Raw genomic sequence first — 18,872 nt, forward strand, 5'->3', positions numbered from 1 at the left:
CTGTCTTCACTCGAACGCTGTCCATGTGACCTTCCCCGCAGGAAGCTCGAGAGGCTGTCCCCAGAGCCCCCTGGCTGAGCTGCAGATTCGGGAGGGATCATAGGCGTCCACACCCCTGCAGTGCCAGACACATGAATGGTTTTGGATGCTCCTGGGACTTCATCATCTCTCCGTGTGCGTGCGTGTGCGTGCACGTACCTGCGTTTATGGGAGTCCTGCTCACACCTTCCCAGCGTCCTCTTCCACGATCCTCAAATTCCCACCCCTGGTCCCGCCAACCCAACACGGTAGCACTTAGGATTCCGTGGACCTAAGATGCCCCCAACCCTCTTGGGGACCCACCTAGAGTTGCCAGTGTTTTCGTTTGGGCAAGTGGGGACACTATTTCAAACTACCACCTCCGATCACCACCATTTCACGAAAGAAAGATATTTTTCACACCCAAAGCTAGCAAAGCTGCGCAGCCCCGCTAGCTGGGGACATTCCTTAGAAGCGGCTCGGGGTGATTCCACCTTGCACATCTCCAGGAAGAGGGAGAGCTTTGGCGCCCCTAGTGCTCGCGTTCCTGCGTCCTCGAGAAAAATCTCAGCAAAGCTCAAGCTCACAATGTCCTGGTTACCGGCCGTCAAGAACGTCCTTCTAAAGTTTTGGAACCGCTTCCTTAGTCCAGACATGAAGGCAGCACCCGGGGGCAGCATCGCAGGGACCTCCCCTCTCCATGGGTCCTCCCGGAAGCCTGTGAGGGGGCCCATTTGACAGATGAGCAGCCTCAGAGTGGGGAAGTGACTCGCCCGAGGTCACAGGGCTCCTTAGCACCTAAGCCAAGACTGGCACCCAGACCTTGTAGACATTCATTCATACAACGTTCAAGCAGACAGCAGTGGTCAGAGCAGACCGGTCCCTCCTCCCCTCAGGCAAAGACTTCTTGCAGAGGGTGTGAGATGCTTAACCAGAAAATGGACCCCAGAACCAGATAACGTCAGAGGAAGAAAGAGATGCTGATAAAACAGGACAGGGTGTGACAGGGTTGGTCAGGGAGACCCCTGGAGGCTTGAGCAACGAGGAGCCAGGTCAAATCCTGGAGGAAGGCAGGACAGATCAGGCAGCAGAAGGGTGTGCAAAGGCCCTGAGGTAGCAGTGTGCAGACAACTGATTAGAGGGGAGGGCATGGAAGGAGGCAGGAGACCGGGTAGACGGGGTAGCCAGGACCAACTCACACAGGGCTCCCTGGCTACGTGAGGACCTCGAGCTTGATGGCAGATGCCACAGCAGAGACTGGGTGGTTTTAACCAGCCCAGTGATGGGACCTGATTCACCTTTTGAGGTCATGGCAGTTGTCGGGGGATGGGGGGTGGATTGCAGTGAGATGGATGGGAAGTCAGAGAGGGGTGTTGCAGAAATTCAGAGGGCAATAGTAGGGCTTGGATGATGGTGGTAGAGGTGGGTGGAGGAAAACCAAAAGATGATGTCACAGAGACCTGGGATCTGGCCGTGCAAGGACCTCCGAGATGAGCTGGTCGGCTGGCACTGTTATGTCAGACCAGAACAATGAGGCCCAGAGAGGGTCAGGGCTCCACGGTGGTCACACAGCAAACCAGGCCCCAAGGCCCCCAATGCTGAGCATTGTCTGCTGTTGGTCCTGGAGTGGTGTCGTGCCCGCCCACAGATGACAGTGATGGGCCGTGGCCTGCAGGGGCCTGAGGTCTGGGGTTGGGGGGCACTGTGCTGGGATCTGCTTTGGGCATTCTGCTTCCCTCCCCAGGTGAAGGCTGCCGTGAGCTGCATCCAGCCCAAGACAATCTCCATTTGATAGGTCAGTGTTGGCTAATTTTTTTTAGTTGACTTAAAATATAAAAACCAGGCAAATCTACATAAAAACCCAGATTTGAATGTTCTCTTGAAAATTCGAGCCACCTGCCAACACAGGCAGCTTTTCAGCATCTCACGTCCTCACGTGACAAGCCTCAGGCCAGGTCCCAGTCCTGGGATCCAGGACCAGCTGAGAGGTTCCCTGGAACAGAGCTTAGCCAGGGTGTGTGCCTGGGACAGGGTTGTCCCCACGCCAAGGCCAGATTCAGAGCCCCTAGTCCAGGGTGCCCACCTCCCCAACCCCCACACACATTCACGTACAGGTTCCCAGGAATCATCTGTGTGTCCCTTAAAATGACCCCCTACCTGTGGTGTGCGTCCCCATATTCAGGCAACACTCATTTTCCTGTTCATGTTTTGTAAGAGCCACGGCAAAGTAAAAAAAGGCCAACTCTTGCCAGAAAACAGATCAATAAGAAGCACTGGTACAGTGCTGAATGAATGAATAAATGAGGGAGGGAGAGCTGGATGGATGGGTGGGTGGGTGGAGGGATAGATAGATAGTGGATGGATGGATATGGTTGGATGGATAGTGGATGGATGGATGGGTGGATATGGTTGGATGGATACGGATGGATGGATGGATGAGTGAATGGATGGATGGATAGGGGTGGATGGATGGATATGGGTGGATGGATTGATGGATGACGGATGGATGAATGGATGGGTGGATGCAAGGAGGGGTGGATAGATAGATGGAATGATGGATATTTGGATGCATGGATGGAAGGACAGATGGATGGGGATGGCAAATAGACTGACAACTGGGTCTTTCTGCCTCTGAGCTGAGTGGATCTCAGAGTCAAGCTGGCAGGGGTGTTGGCGGAGGAGGTAAGGGGTACGTGGAAGGTATGCTCTGATGCCTCTGGACCACAGATATGTCCACGGCAGGCAGCCCACCCACTGCTCCCTCACACAGCTCTTGGCAGAGGAGTGGGCGGTGCCTGAAACACTGACCTGGACCAGCCCAGGCATTTTAACCGGGTTTCCTCAGATGGGCTGGTGTCTGCTGCCCCCGCCAGGAGCCTGCCAGGGATGCATCCCTGGAGAGAAGGCATACCTTGTAGATGCTGAGGTCTCTGCCAAGTCATTGATTTGCTGTGTTCCATTCTCATCCCCCCTTCTCTTTGCCCCCTGCTCCTGCCCCCTCCCAGCTCTCCCCGCCCCCCCATTTTACTGCAGTATGACATCCAGAAAACTGTACATCTTATGCGTGCAATAAACTTCCACACACACCTGTAGCCAGGACTCAGAAAGCCACGCCCCCTCAGCAACCTCTGGTCACGCCTCCTCACCGGGTGGTCACCAGTCCCGTCCTGCGGTCCTGGCTTCCAGCCACAGTCGTGAGACCCTGGTTCAGCTTGTCGGTGGCTGCTGCCCTCTGCTGGCTGCCTGTGGGAGCTGCACCGGGGAAGGAAAAGCTGTGGCCCACGGCTTGTCTATGTGCTAATGTTCTGGTTGCTTCCAGGGGCAAATGGCCACAAACTTAAGGGCTTAAAACAACACATATGTATTATCTTACGTTTCCATAAGTCGAACATCTGACACGGGACTCGCTGGGCTACAATCGAGCTGTCTGCAGGGCTGGACCCCCTCCACCATCTTCAAGCCAGCCATGGGGGCGAGTCCTTCCCTATTTATGAGGACTCGTGGTTAAACTAGGTCCCCGGAGATAATCCGGGACAATCTCCCCAGCTCCAGGCCTGGATCTTTATCACGTCTTCTTCCGCGTAAACTAACTTATTCACAGGGCTGGGAATTAGAATGTGGACATCGTGGGGGGCCATTCTTTGCCCTACCATATACCCCTTCCCATCATCAGGAAAGGGTCTTTTTCTTTGGAAAAGACTAACTACCCCCGAGCAAAGCCCAGAATCCCTGGATATTTGAGGAAAGGCTTCATCATAAATGAGACCGAAACAAAAGAAAAAGCACCCAAGGGAAACTGAAACAATACAAGGAGAAACAGAAAGGAAATGATTCTGCTCACTGTCCTCCCAAAGATCAATTTGCATCCATGAAACCAATAAATGCTCTCTTAAAATTAAAAAAAAAAAAAAAAGACACAACGCCAAGTGAAACAAAATACATAAAATGGACTTGGTCAAAATTTTAAACTTTTGTGCATGAAAGGACACAATCAGCAGAGCGTCAACTCACAAAAATGGAAGAAAACATTTGCAAATCGTATTTCTGATAAGGGACTCGTATCCAGACTATATAAAGAATCTCCTCAACTTAACAATAAAAAGGCAAGCCACCCAAAGAAAAATGGGAAGAGGACTTAAACAGACATTTCCCCAGAGAAGACAGATGAATGGCCAATGGCACATGAAAAGATGTTCGGCACCATGAGTCCCCAGAGAAAGGCAAATTAAAAACACAAGGAGAGCCCACCTCACACCCATTGGGATGGCTATGATCCAAAAACAGAAAGTAATCAGAGCCAGCAAGGATGTGGAGGATGGGACCCTCGTGCATGGCTGGTGAGAACGTAACGGTGCAGCCACGGTGGAAGCTTCTCCAACACTTACAAATAGATTTACCATATGACCCAGCAACTCCATTTCTAGATATTCATACGAAAGAATTGAAATCAGGGACTCAACAAGATATTTGTACATCCAGGTATGCCTGCGGGGTCCCCTCTGGTGAGCTGACGGGGGAGAGAAGGCTCAGGCCCGGCTGACAGATGGGTCTGTCCATGCTCAGGACCTGCCACCCGACGTGGACAGCTGCCACGCTGCAGCCCCTCCCCGGGAAGTCCCCGAAGGACATGGTGGAGGGAAATCTTCCCAGGAGGCAGGACTTGGGCAGTGCGCTTGCTTGTGCACTGTGCTGGGAAGGAGAAACGGCCAGACGTGAGATTATACGCTGATCCCTGCGCTGTGGCCAATGGTTTGGCTGGACGGTCAGGGACTTGGAAGGACCATGACCGGGAAATTAATTGATAATAAAGGAATTTGGGGAAGAGGTGTGTGGACAGGTAAAACGTGGATATCTGTGCTCCGTGTGAATGCCCACCACAGGGGGAGCTCGGCAGCAGACTCTCATCATCAGGCAGGCAGGTACCAGGCAGCCCCTTCCCCCAGCCACCCCGGCCGTCGCCCCCTGGGCTCCCGCACAAAGTGGCCACATGTGGCTCAGCAGCAGGGACTTCACCCACCAAAGCCCACCCAGCTCTGGCCCCCACTGCGTGCCCCAGGTACCAGTGGCAGACACCCACACCGAACCCTCACCCGGCGCCCTTCCTGGGGTGACCGGTCAGCCACCTGCTGGCCAGCTGATGGCACTGGGCCGCCTCCATCGTGGGAAGGGCCGGGCTCTGTTCTTACTGGAATAGACATTCATTCGGGATGCAGATTTGCCTTCCCCACACGCTATACTTCCACCAAAATGACATCGTGGACTCCCAGAACGCCCCATCCGCCGTCCCGGTATCCCACCAGCAGAGCTTTGACACAGGAGCTTGGTCCATGGCAAACAAAGTGCGGCGTGCATCCACGCTCACGGAACTCACTGGTCTCACCGTGGGCCCACCAGCCTGCAGTAGCTGGCTGATAGGACGGCGGAATAGCCTTTTGAAGGCTCAGGTCCAGCCCCAGTGAGGTGCCAGTACCCTGCGGGGCCGGGACAGCGTTCTCCTGAAGGCCGTATGTGCTCTGAGTCAGCATCCCACATATGGGGCCGTGTCTCCCAGAGCCAGGATTCACCGGCCCAGGAATCGGGGTTGGAAATGGCCGGGGCACCACTCACTATTACCTCTAGTGCCCCTCTAGCAGAACATTCACTTCCCACCCCCACGACCTTGGACTCTGCTGCCCCAAAGGATCCGTTGCAGAGGGAGGGATGCTTCTGTCCTAAGACAGTGACTCCAGTGACCTGGAAATTCAGACTGCTGCCCGGCCACTCGGGGACATCCCCCCCACCGTGCCCCTGAATCAACAGGCAGAGAAGGGAGGTACAGTGTTGGCGGGGGACTGATCCTAACTGCCAAGGGCACATTGGACCACTGCTCCAGACTGGGGTGAGGAAGGAAGAGTGTCTGGAACAGAGCGGGTCCTATAGGATGTCTCATAGTTGTACGACCCTGGATTAAGGTCAGTGGGAAACCACAACGACCCCAGCCAGGCAGGACTACAAATGGTCCAGACCCTCCAGGAAGGAAGGGGTTAAGTCACTCCACCAGGCTAAGAACCATAAGCAGCTGGGGTGCTTGCTGAAGGCAAAAGGCATGCAAGTGGGGAGTGGAAGGAGGTGGTTACAAACACCAACTCTGACCACCCAACCTACTGCCTATTATAAAAATGAGGGCTGTACGTGTATCCTGAGTATTTCCTCCCGATTTTCCTATGAATCTGCGTGTGTGTGTCTTCATTTTCTCTCCTCTCTTATCCTTTTATCATGTAACAGAAGATATATTGACTTTATATCATGAGAGCTAAGGACTGTTAATTTCACATCACAGTTTTTAAGCTACATGATATCAGGAGAAGAGTAAACATCCCTCCAGCCCTTTACTTCCTGTTCTGGGGAAGACATTAGCACATTTTCAGGTGGACGCAGGATACATTTTATCATGTTAGGTGGAATTATGACCTCGTCATTGTCTTTATTTGGAGATTAAGTATGGTTTAAGGAAATGTGTATGGGTGCCCAGACTAAGACATATAACAAGGTAATGGTACAAATAACTTTATGCTCATAAATTTCTACAGCCTAGGGGGAAAAAAGAACCAATTCCTCAAAAGCTACACCAACTACCAAAACTCAGTCAAGACGAAATAGACAATTTAAATGCCCTTATAATCATCAAAGAAATTGAATTCATAATTTAAAAGTTTCCAAAAAAATCTCCAGGCCCAGATACTTCTGCTGGAGAAATCCACCAAACATCTGAAAAAGAATTAACACCAATTTTTCATAACCTCTTCCAGAAAAGAGAAGAGGAGGGAACATTTCTCAACTTATTTTATGAGGCCAGTATTACTCTGATACCAGAAACAAACCAAAAACAGTTGGGGGGTGGGGGGACTACTCTTATGAACTGAAATGCAAAAGTCCACAACAAAATATTAGCAAGCAAATCCAACAACGTATATAAAAAGAATTATACGCCATGAACAAGTGGGATTTATTCCAGGTATAAGAGGCTGGTTAGACATGCGAAGATAAATCCATGCAGGGGCGCCTGGGTGGCTCAGACCGTTAAGCATCCGACTCTTGATTTCAGCTCAGGTCATGATCTCAGGGTGGTGAGATGGAGCCCCGCATCAGTATCTGGGCTCAGTGGGGAGTCTGCTTGAGATTCTCTCTCTCCTTCTCCCTCTGCCCCTCCCCCTATTCGTGCTTTCTCTCTCAAATATATAAATGAATCTTAAAACAGAAAGATTTGTGCAATCCACCCCATCAGGAAGCTGAAGAAGAAAAACCATGTGATCATATCAATTGATGCAGAAAAAGCATTTCACAAAATTCTTCAACCGTTTATGATTTCAACGGCAACAACTAAAATTCTCAGCAAGTTAGGAGTAAATAAGCATTACTGAAACTTGATAAAGAGCATCTGCGCAAAAAAAAAAAAAGAAAGAAAGAAAAAGAAAAAGCCCACAGCTAACATCCCACATAATGTTGAAAGACCAAATGCTTCCGTCCTCCCCCTGCCCCAATCAGGAACAAGACAAGGATGTCTGTTGTCCATTCTCACTGTGTTTATTCAACACTGTACAGGAAATTTCAGCCCCTGAAATACAGTAAGGCAGAGAAATAGAAGACATACAGGTTGGAGAGTAAAAAAATAAAACTGTCTCTGTTTGCAGATGACATGATTGTCTACATAGAAAAATCCCAAAGATATAAACAAACACAAAAACACTCCTGAACTAACAAATGAGCTCAGCAAGGTAGCAGGATATAAAATCAACATACAAAAATCAATCACATTTCTATATACTAAGAATGAACATGCAGGAAGCAAAACTTAGAATAGCATTTAAAATGACTCCAAAGAAAACCAAATACTCATTGTTGCACTTAAACTATGTACAGTATCTATAACCTAAAAACTATAATTTGCTGATGAAAGAAATCAAAGAAGACCTAAATAAATAGAGAGACATACCATGTTCATAGATTGGAAGAATCAGTATGGTAAAGATGTTACTTCTCCCCAGATTGATCTATGGATTTAATGCAATTCCTATTAAATCCCAGCAAGTTTTTCTGGACATAGACAAGCTTATTTTTGAATTGATATGGAAAGACACAGAGTCTAGAATAGCTAAAACAGTCTTGACAATGCAGAATAAAGTCAGAGGAGTTCCTCTACACAAAATTAAGTTTTCCTATATAACATCAACAAAGGGTGGTACTGGGGTGGGGGTAGAATCATAGATCAATGGAGCAGAATAGGGAACATAGAGGAAAGTCAAATGTGCTTAACGAATTCTTGGCAAAGATGCACAAGCATTCCAATAGGAGAAAGATGGCTTTCCAACACACAGTGCTGGAGTGATTAGACACCTACAGGCAAGACAAAACAAAACTCCACCGAAACCTTACACTTGTACCAAAATTAGCCCAAAATGGATCACAGAATGAAACAGAAAACTATAAAACTTTTAGAAAAAAAAATATCGGAGAAAATCTTTGGGACTCAGAGGTAGGCAAAGGGATCTTAGACACGATACCAAAAGCATAACCCATGAAAAGAAAATTGGATAAAAGTGAAGGCTTTTGCTCTGTGACAGATTATGTAAAGAAAGTTAAACAGACGAGATGCCTGGATGGTGCAGTGGGTTAGGCATCCAACTCTTGGTTTCAGTTCAGGTCATGATCTCAGGGTCCTGAGATGGAGCCCCGAGTCAGGCTCCGCACTCAGCGCAGACTCTGCTTAAGATTCTCTCTTTCTCTTCCTTCTGCCCCTTCCGCTCATGCTCTTTCTCTCTCTTTCAAATAAATAAATAAATCTTTAAAAAAAAAAAAGATGGTAAACAGAAAAACTTCAGACAGCAAGGCAGTGGGTCAAACATGGGTATAGCTGTGCCAATGGAGATTCAAATTAACCACACCTTATGTAAGATTCGTTCATTCAAAACCATTCTGTGAGCACCTATTAAGCCCCAGTGGGTGTTCTGGGTGCTCAGAGTCCCTGCCTCCAAGTGTCACATTCTGGCAGGAGAGATGGGTAAAAAATGCAGAGCAGGAAGCCAAGTATATGGTAAATCAGGAGACAAGAGACATGCAAGGGACAAAGAAATAGGGTTCTCCAGCAGGGGTGTGGTCTGACTCTCCTGCCTCGAGGGGCTCCTTCTCAGCCTCCTTCACAGACCCCTGCACTTCTCCTGAAAAGCTGGACACCACAGGGCTTAGCCCTTGACCCTCTTTTCTGTCTGCTTCCTCCACATAGATGATCTCACCTTGCAAGTGCTCTAAGTACTATACCAGTGAGGGCTCTCCAGAGAAAAGGACTAATAGGCTATATAGAGATCTATACAAGAGATTTATCATAGGAATTGGCTCGAGTGGTCATGGAAGCCGAGAAGTCCAAGCTGGGGACCTAGAAAAGCCAGGGTCAAGTTCAGTCTGAGTGTGAATGCCAGAAAATGGGGTGGGGGGAATGGTGCTCAAGCAGAGAGTGCAAATTCTCCCTTCCTCCGCCTTTTTGTTCTATTTGGACCCTTAACAGATTGGATGATGCCGCCAGCACTGGGGAGGCCGTCTGCTTCACTCAGAGCATCAGTTCAAATGCTCATCTCTTGCAGAAACACCCTCAGACACACCCAGAATCTGGTTGACCAGCTACCGGGCAGCCCTTAGCCCAGTCAAGCTGACACCTAAAATTAACTGCCACACACACATCTATCTGCTGAATATTCCCCAATTCACATCTCCTGCCCAGGTCTCGATTCCAAACCCTTGTCCTGTGCATACCACCGTCCAATCAACATCTCTAGCAGGTCCTCCCCAACCCCCCACCCACCCACCCATACCTCACCTGGATCAGTCAGGGGACTTCCTCCATCCTTCAAACTTTACAAGGGTCCTCAGTACCCCTCCATTACATACACCCCCAAATCGAAAGAAGGCTGCCCCCTTCTCATCCCCACCCCTGCTCTCGTTCAATGACCCTCATCTCTCATCAGGCTTATTTAGCTTCTACACAGTGGCAGAGTGACCCTCTAAAAATGTAACACCAGGTTCATAGCAGCATTATTCGGAACAGCCAAAAGTTGCTGTTAAAAAAGGAACAACGGGGCCAAAAACAGAGTCACTTTTCCCCACAACAGCAAACCAAGACTCCACCCTCTCCCAGGAATGTAACCTCAAACCAGACAATCCGGGGTTCCTTGCTGGGCACTAGTGAGGTGATCTGCATGATAGACCCTCACCTTCTCCCAAAGGAAGGTGACCTTGCCAGAACAATCCACTCTTCCTTAGAAAACTTCCTTTTCTTCCCCTTCTGTCTATAAAAACCTTCTGTTTTGTACACTCAGATCCCCAGAGCTTTCTACTCGCTACATGGGATACTGTCTGGTTCATGAATTATTGAATAAAGCCAATTAGATCTTCACATTTACTCAGTTGAGTTTTGGTTTTTAACAGTGGAAACAATCAAAATGTCCATCAGCTGATGACTGGATATATACAAATGTGGTCTATCTGTTCAATGGACTACTCTTGGACTCATTAAAAAGGAATGGAGCACCGTCACATGCTACAACGTGGATGAGCCTTGAAAACATTTTGCGCAGTGAAAGAAACCAGGCACAAAAGGCCACATAGTGTATGGTCCCATTGATATGAAATGTCCAGAATAGTCAAATCCAAAGAGGCAGAAAATAAAGTAGTGGTTATCAGGGACTGAGCGGAGGAGGAAGGAAAGGAAGTAACTGCTAATAGGTGGCAGGTTTCTACTCAGTGTGATGAAAATGTTCTAAAATTACCTAATGGTGAGTCTTGCACAACCTTATGAATATACTAAAATCCGCTGAAATGTACACTTTAAACGGGTAAGTTAGATGGGTTGTGAATTCTGTCACAATTATTTATGTGTGTGTGTGTATATGTGGATTTATCTGTATATATACATATATATATATACATATATATATATTTTTTATTTTAAGGAAACTCGATGGCTTCACTCCTCTGCCCACACTCTGTAGGGGCTCCTCTCAGGGGCAGTAAAGCCGGGTCTGCACCTGTCCCGTGAGGCACCTCCTAATCCACCCCTCCCCTCTCCTCTCTGGCAACCCCTGCCGACCCCCCTCCCTGCTCCAGACCCTTCGGTCCCCCAGGTGTTCCCGGAACCTCCGCTTTCACTTGCCTCTGCTGAGGCTGTGCCCCCGCCCGCGCCCTTTCCCTGCCCCCAACACCCACCCACCTGGCCACTGGCCCCTGCACCTGGTCCCCGCACCTGCACCTGCGCAGTGAAGCCTGCTCTGACCGCCCCCCCTAACCGTGCCCCGACCTCCACACTCCCCATCCCCTTACCCGCTTTGCCCTGGCTCTTACTAACTTCTGGCATGCTGCACGACTTTCTCATCTGTATTATGTAGGCTTGGGTACTGATGACGTAGCTCCCGGATGTGTTCCCAGCACCTACTGCTCTTTGCTCCCAGATGTGTTCCCAGCACCTACTGCCTGGCACACGAGTGGGCGCTCAATAAACTAAAAGCATTCGGACGCCTACATGCCTATAAAAATGAAATATTAATGAAATCAAACTTTAAAACTTCAATAAACCTCTGAACCGTCTTTTCTGCCCAGGGAGCACTAAAAGACCCTTTGCACTCTCACAAATGTTAATAATAGATGCATTTATTATCGGCATCCGCAGCGCAGCGCGGCCCGGGAAACGCAGGCCCACCCTCTCAGCTCGCGCCTGGGGCTCCGGACCGCGGGGCCACAGTACCCTCGCCGGGCGGGAGATGGTCTGCAGGGCGCAGGCGCGGAGCTCTCCGGGGAGGCCCCCTGGCGGCGGCCGCGCGCCTCCCGGGCGGAAACGGCTACAGTCGGGCCAGGGCCGCATGCGCGGGCCCCAGAGTTCTCGCGAGACCGCGGCAGAGTGGGCGGGGACGCGGACTTCCGGTAGTGGGGCGCCGGGACGGGGGCCAGTGGCGCGGGCTGTGGGGCGGGAAGCCGGGCCGCGGGGGCCGAGGGGCCGCCGGGCCGCCGGGGGGACGGTGGGGCGGGGCGGGGCGCGCGCGGAGGGCCTGGCTGGGCGCCCCCCGCGGCCCGCCGCCATGGACCCGTTCCTGGTGCTGCTGCACTCGGTGTCGACCGGCCTGTCGAACGACGAGCTGACCGAGCTCAAGTTCCTGTGCCGGAGCCGCGTGGGCAAGAGGAAGCTGGAGCGCGTGCAGAGCGGCCTCGACCTCTTCAACGTGCTGCTGGAGCAGAACGAGCTGGACTCCGAGCACCCCGAGCTGCTGCGCGAGCTGCTCGTCTCCCTGCGGCGCCAGGACCTGCTGCAGCGCCTGGACAGTTTCGAGGCGGGCGCGGCGGGCAGGGTCCCGCCGGAGGAGCGAGGTGGGCGCGGGGGGCCGGGACCGGGGCGCCCGGGGGCGGGGCGGGGCGGGGCCCGGAGGCTGGGGGACCGAGCGGGCCCGGGGCAGATGTGGCCGGTCAGCCGCGCCAGACCTTTCTCAGGTTCGCTCGGCGCAGATTTCGTCTCAGCGCTCCGGGGAGACGGGTGGCCTGCCCACTTTGCAGATGGGAGAGCCAGAGCTCGTAAAAGTTAACTTACTCCGGCTTGGAAGACGGGGGAACACACACACCCAGTTCGGTATTTTTTCTACCGCCCCCTTCCTCCGGCTTAATTAGAAAGCAGTCCGAGGAAAGGGCGTTGCTCACCTCCGCGGGGTGGCAGGGGCTCGGTGAGCCTGCGGCTGCTTTCGATTCCCTTCTGCCTCTGGGAATGCCCCACGGTGCCCTTGACGCTGTATTTGGGGCCCACAGTACTGAAAATGCCTCTGGCGCAGCTGTTCAGTGTTCGCGATGGCCCCGGAGTTAGGTTCTGCTATCTTATTCACGTCTTACAAGCCAGAGGACCATGGCTGCGAGGGGAGGTGAGGGGCCTAAGATGCACAGCCCTTGCTAACTAGGACTGACCTGAGGCGGCCGTGGGTCGGTGGGTGGGTGGTACTGGCACCAAGCCTCTCGGACCAGGTCCGTTCTGTGGCTTCCTGCCCCGTGCTCAGGCATCCCCACTCTCCAGCCTCACCTGGGGCTCGCAGAGGCTTCGAGGAGTAAAAATGAGACCTGGGTGGAGCAGGGCTTCTCAGCCACACCCCTGTGTTCTCAGAGCCCTGGGAGGGGGTGATGGCGAGTGCTTCGGGGACATCCTCATAGGCTTGAAGCTCTGGCCTGGCATCAGTCCCTCGGTCACCAGAGGGAAAGGGTGGACCTCTAACAGCATGGGTGTTAACTCCGTAAAGACCCGTAGATAAACATAGACACGCAGCGCTGTGCAAACAGAACAGGACATAGAGGAATTGTGTTTTCAAGGACACTCAGTGGAGGGGAGATTGTTGACATGATACGTTTAAGAGGCAGTCCACAAAACACAGATCATAACGTTTTAGATTTCTCTGTGTCTGTCTGTGTTTGTATGTGTGTTGCAGGAGAGGACACCAGAGATGAACAGGTAGGGGTGGGTTGATGAGGGCCCGTCCTGTATTACTCTCGCACAGAAGACGGGGTAGCATCCTGGTCGAGGGGACCGGCAGCTGACTTGTCTGGGTTTTGCTTTCTGGCTGTGCCGTTGTCTAGCTGTATGACATCAGGAAAATCACTTTTCTTCCCCGTGCCTCAGTTTCCCCCTCTGTACCAGTGGTCACGGTAACACACGTGCCCGCCTGCCCACCTCCAGGGGGGCCGGAGCAGAGTAGGCACACAGGCTGACAGCATCTTGGGGGTCCGTAGCTGAAGATACACATTGCTGGGGCCCCCCGAGCAGCATTTTGTCCTTCCTCTCTGCTTGCTCCCTCATTCCAGAGGCTGCCTGTTAGGGTCGGTAGTGCCCCACCTGCTGGTCTCGGTCGTGACCTTTCAGCAGATGAGGACGTGGTAGCCAGGGACCAAAGACTAGTGGTCAGTCCAGGCAGCTTCCAAAGTAAGAATTGGGTTTTAGTGCCCTGGGGCTGCCACACAAAAGACCACAGCTCGGGGCCTTGAGGCCCACATGGAACTGATTCGCTCGCGGTTCTGGCACCAGAAGTCAAAGGTCACGTCAGCAGAGCCAGGCTTCCTCTGGAAGCTCTGGGACAGCACCCTTCTGCCTCTTCCAGAGTCTGGAGGCTCTGGGCATTCTTTGGCGAATGGCTACATCTCTCCCATCTCTGCCTCCATGATCACACGGCCTCCTCTTCTGTCTGTCTTCTAAGGGTACTTGTCACTGTATTTAGGGCCCACCTGGATAATCCAGGATGATCTCATCCCAAGATCCTCCACTTGATCACATCTGCAAAGACCCTTTTCAAGATAAGTTAACGCTCACAGTGCCAGGGATTTGAGGTGGGCATAACTTTTTAGGAGCCGCCACTTAACTACAGGGTAGGATGGGGGAGTGATTCCATTTCCTTCCTTTAGACAACTCCCAGGCCCTCCCTCAGTTTCCCCCACCCAAGCAGTTAGCTGCACTACCACTCACACCAGCCATCACCTCTTCAGAGGGCCACACCTTTTGGGCAGTTTTTGGAGTAGGCTGGGGGCAGGACTGGAGGCCCCCCCTTGGGTTTTCTCTGACCTTCCCCTGGCCCCTCTACTGCTGGGTGACTCCAGCCTCTGCAAGAGCACCTCTTGTATCCCCAGCACTTAGGTCAGCAGCAAGAAGCCCACTGGGAGTATGAGGTTACTTGTCTCCTAATGAGCTCCCCAGACTTCTGGTAAATCATCTTCTTCTTTCCCCAGACCTGCGTGCCGCATTTGACATCATCTGTGATAATGTGGGGAAGGACTGGAGAAGACTGGCCCGGCACCTTAAAGTGACGGACGTCAAGATCGATGCCATCGAGGAGAAGTATCCCCGCAACCTGACAGAGCAGGTGAGGGAGTCGCTGAGAGTCTGGAAGAGCACCAAGAGGGAGGACGCGACAGTGTCCCACCTGGTGAGGGCGCTCAGGGCCTGCCAGCTCAACCTGGTGGCCGACCTCATCGTGGAGGATCAGCAGGCCCGGGGCCTCGAGGACGAGGACGTGAGCGGTAGAGGTGGTGGCAGCAGCATCGCTGGGTCCCTGACGTCCTGCGACTCAGATGGGCCCACCTTGGGGGCCCCCTGGTGACCCGGCTGCTCTGCTCCAGGGGCCCGAGGGCATCCGCACAGCCCGAACTTGGGGCCCCCGCACCAAGGTTGACCAAGTGCCTCCACGCGCTGGTGCTGTGAAGACCTAGCAGTGAGCCAGGACGAGGGACCCCAGGGCTCGAGGCACGGCTGGCCTCTCCGAGCCGGCCTTCACTGAGTGCTTGCTCCATGCCCGGCGGGGCTTCGGGCGCTGTGCACATGCTCTCATTCCTGCCTCATGACCGCCCTTGAGGGGGAGAGTCTTTTGTCCCTGGAAATGAGTCCCTGCAGGAGGAAGCTTTGGGTCCGTGCCCAGCACGAGAAGGAACGTCGGAGTCAGCAGTGATCAGTGTTGGTACTCTACAGGTGGGGGCCCCGTGTGCGGTCAGCAGCGGGAGGAAGTCCGTAGCAGGGGGCGAGCCGAGGGTGGAGCCGAGGCTGTCAGGCTCCAGAGCCCACACGGTCGCCCCTGGGTCACTCTGTTGCTGCCACAGTTGGCCAGAGGCTTTGAGGCCATCCACGTAGACCTGAACACCAGGGGATGCCCAGTGGGCTCCTGGCCCTTGAGGGTGTCAGGAGGGGATAGTAAAACTTGGGAGGACGGCCTGCTATGGGACTGTTAAGTGCTCAGGGGTGATTGACACGGTGCTCTACAAACGTTAATTCTTAGAAATACTAGGACTTCTGTGGTGCCATAGTTTATTACTGTTTTGTATCAAAATCACCATTCTGATAACAGGATCCTGTAATTTTAAAAAGTGGACTTTCTGCTTCTAAGGTAATCCTGCTAAAGCTTATTTCTTTACAGTGGAAAACTCCATATTAACAAAGAACTTTACATTCCTATTAAGGATTACTTCACTTCTCATATTCTCCAAAGTCCCCTTGTGGTCAATTTCAGTACCTCTTGCCACTTTTCTTAGGCTGAACCGTGAACAGGGTAGCTGGACTTCATAACAGCTCCAGGAGCCAGTAACAATGGGAGCATTTGCGCTCAGCAAACTGGTCTGGTAGAGGCCACCTTTCACTGGCTTCGGGCCCACCTGCCGCTGAGGGGCATCAGAGAGCCAAGTGGCCGTCCCTCGTTCAGGCCTTCCAGCTGCGACCTTGGGAAAGCCACACGTGATGTCATGCCATGTCACCGTGGCCTTGGATGGCTGAGGTCCTGAGCACACTGTCCTGCTAAGCTATGGACCAGACTTCGGGCCCCTGCACGCCTTCAGCAAGTACGTGCTGGTGCCGGGCACGGCGAAGGGCTGGGGCCACCACAGGAAATGAGAGAGACGTGGCCCTGCACTGTGGACCTCAAGCTCCCGGCCAGGAACACAAGTTGAAGCAGTCACAAGCTCAGGGTGCCGCCGAGGCCCTGAGCCCGTTTCAAGCCCACACCAGCGCGGCCTGGCCCTGTGTGGTGCGCTGTGCGTTTCCCCAGCTGCCGGCCAGCGCCCCTACCCTTCAGGCGGAGGGGCAGAGCTAGCTCTGTGGGGGACAGACACGTCGGCACTGTCGATACACGTCAGAGGCTTGGCTGACGGGTAGCTTTGGGAAGTAGGCTTGCTGAAAAATATGTCCCTATTTCTTGAACAGAGGCAGATTTCAGAGGTTCTTCCATTCCCTCATGGCTTAGGAGATAAGCTACTGAAAGGGTAAATGCCAGACATCCTGACATGCGCCCGACATCCCCCTGCATGCCTCTCACACCCGGAAGAAGCACCCAGCCGTCCATCACACCACGAGTCGTGATAGAGGCTTCGATGACCTGTGACTTCTGCACCTGAACTCTTCCATGGCCGGCGAGCAGACAGGGCCCAGTCCCCAGCTCTGCCACCGGCTCGCTCCTGTGGCCCGTCTCTCCGTCCTGCATGCTGTGAAGGCACCAGGTGTCGTCCGTCCCCCCCGTACCCGCCCCCTGCACTCGCACCCCAGGACCTCCATGGAGAGCAGCTCCTGGCCGCGCGGTGAGGGAGACGGAGCTGGGCTCTGGAGCACCGCACGTGACCTCTCGAGGCTGAGATCTGATGCCGAGACTCGGAAAAGATGGTGGGCGAAGAGAGGCTCCATCCTGCGCTTGTAGGCCATGCGCGCCACCCACTCCCCGGGCCCCGGAGGTGGGCTGGCCCCCGGACCAGGGCAGAGCCGTAAAGCCTGGTGACGGGGTTACCTGCATAAGCAGCCGCCCCCTCCCCCCCAGCAGATGCTGGTGGAGCTGATGGAGGCACCCATTTGTTCGGCCAGTTCACACATCCGCGGGCTGGAGGCTCCCGCCCTCACCAGCACCGTGCCAGGCTTTGGGGCACGACAGCGGGACAAGCAGCCTGCCCTCAGGAAGCACACAGCTTCCCTACTTTGTGAAACGAAAGGGAAAGTGTAATGAAAGTAAACACAAGCCTGCAGCAAAAGCACAAATGCCTACGTGGGCACTGGAGGTGGAAAGATGCATGGCAAATCTTCAAAAATGATTGTTTCTAAATGATATTTATACTTCCTGTATTTTCTACGTTTCCTGTAATGTGTTTTCATTGTCCACCAGATGCAGGAGTAGGTGTAACCTGGACTGTTTGGTGGGAGTGTCCCCAGAGAGCCACGGAGCATGGGGTCCACCCCTGGCTCTGCCCCTCGTGGCTTCATCACCCTAAAGGACGATTCGACAGCTATAAAGTGCTTGCCCAGATCTGTGGCAACTTGTTCCTCAGGTACCTCGAAAATAAGCAGTGACATTTCACCCAGAGCCACGGAGCTTCTGTTCCTCATGATCTCACGACAATGGGGCCAGCCCGTGGCCGCTGGTCCTAAGATGTCGCATGTCACTCTCACATCTGAGCATTTTCCCCACCGTTGATTTGAACCAGCGCTTCAAGGGAGAAGGTGTTTTGGGACGGGTCTGACTGACCTCCGATCAGAACTAGGACCTTTGTGATGGGACCAGTGACACCCTGCCGTGGCTAGGGGAGTGGCTACAATTTTTAGAGGAATTTTTTATTGTTATGTTAATCACCATATGTTACATCATTAGTTTTTGATGTAGTGTTCCACGATCCATGATTTGCATATAACACCCAGTGCTCCATGCAGAACGTGCCCTCCTCAATACCCATCACCAGGCTAACCCATCCCCCCACCCCCCTCCCCTCTAGAACCCTCAGTTTGTTTTTCAGAGTCCATCGTCTCTCATGGTTCGTCTTAGAGGAATTTCTCATGGCAACTTCACAAAAAAAACAATTCATGTTCCATTTATATATTTTGTAAGACTTTGTGAGATTTGTACTTCCTGTAAAGTTTGCACACAAGTCATCTCCTGAGAAAGACGGGGCAAAGGCCCAAATGTACATGCTTTGTGGGAGGTTTCAGGCCAATGAAGGGGAGTTTGGTCGGAGTGTTTCCTGGAAGAGAGGTCCAACTCCCTAGTCTCATGCCCCCCCAAGGTTTCCCGGCTTCATACCCTCCCCTTCTGCCCTAGCACCCCAGGACCACTCCCCGCCCCCCCGAGCTGCACCTGTGAGGTGGTTGCCAAACCCATTGTGTACTTTGTGGTCTGTTGCTCAACCTTCGGGGCATTTGATGCTTGTCTTGATAATTGCATGACGTTTTCTCCCGCCGGTTCTTTCTCTGGCCACCACATCTCAGACCCCACACCCTGTCCCTGCATGTCCAGAACCTTCTTCCCACTCAGCACCCAGGGAAGCCAGGCCCTCAGCCTCACCCACCAGGTCCCCAGTGC

The 18,872-nt window shown here is 52.8% G+C and overlaps 1 protein-coding gene across 1 annotated transcript; it reads left to right on the top strand.

The window, feature by feature from the left end:
- The first annotated feature begins 12,059 nt into the window (after window positions 1-12,059).
- FADD (Fas associated via death domain) lies at window positions 12,060-16,705 on the top strand. Its single transcript, XM_035013485.1, has 2 exons — window positions 12,060-12,402; window positions 14,785-16,705. The coding sequence occupies exons 1-2, from the start codon at window positions 12,117-12,119 to the stop codon at window positions 15,153-15,155; spliced, it is 657 nt and encodes a 218-aa protein (XP_034869376.1). The 5' UTR covers window positions 12,060-12,116; the 3' UTR covers window positions 15,156-16,705.
- The last annotated feature ends 2,167 nt before the right edge of the window (window positions 16,706-18,872 follow it).

Source organism: Mirounga leonina, unplaced genomic scaffold (genome assembly GCF_011800145.1).
Source record: "Mirounga leonina isolate KUSES-001 unplaced genomic scaffold, KU_Mleo_1.0 Mir_166, whole genome shotgun sequence".
Lineage (NCBI taxonomy): Eukaryota > Metazoa > Chordata > Mammalia > Carnivora > Phocidae > Mirounga > Mirounga leonina.

What these genes read in the sequence shown, in the direction of transcription:
- FADD (XM_035013485.1), top strand. Translation starts at nt 12,117, where the DNA reads ATGGACCCGTTCCTGGTGCTGCTGCACTCGGTGTCGACCGGCCTGTCG. An exon ending in GGTCCCGCCGGAGGAGCGAG is followed by an intron (nt 12,403 to 14,784) that starts GTGGGCGCGGGG and finishes TTCTTTCCCCAG; the next exon opens with ACCTGCGTGCCGCATTTGAC.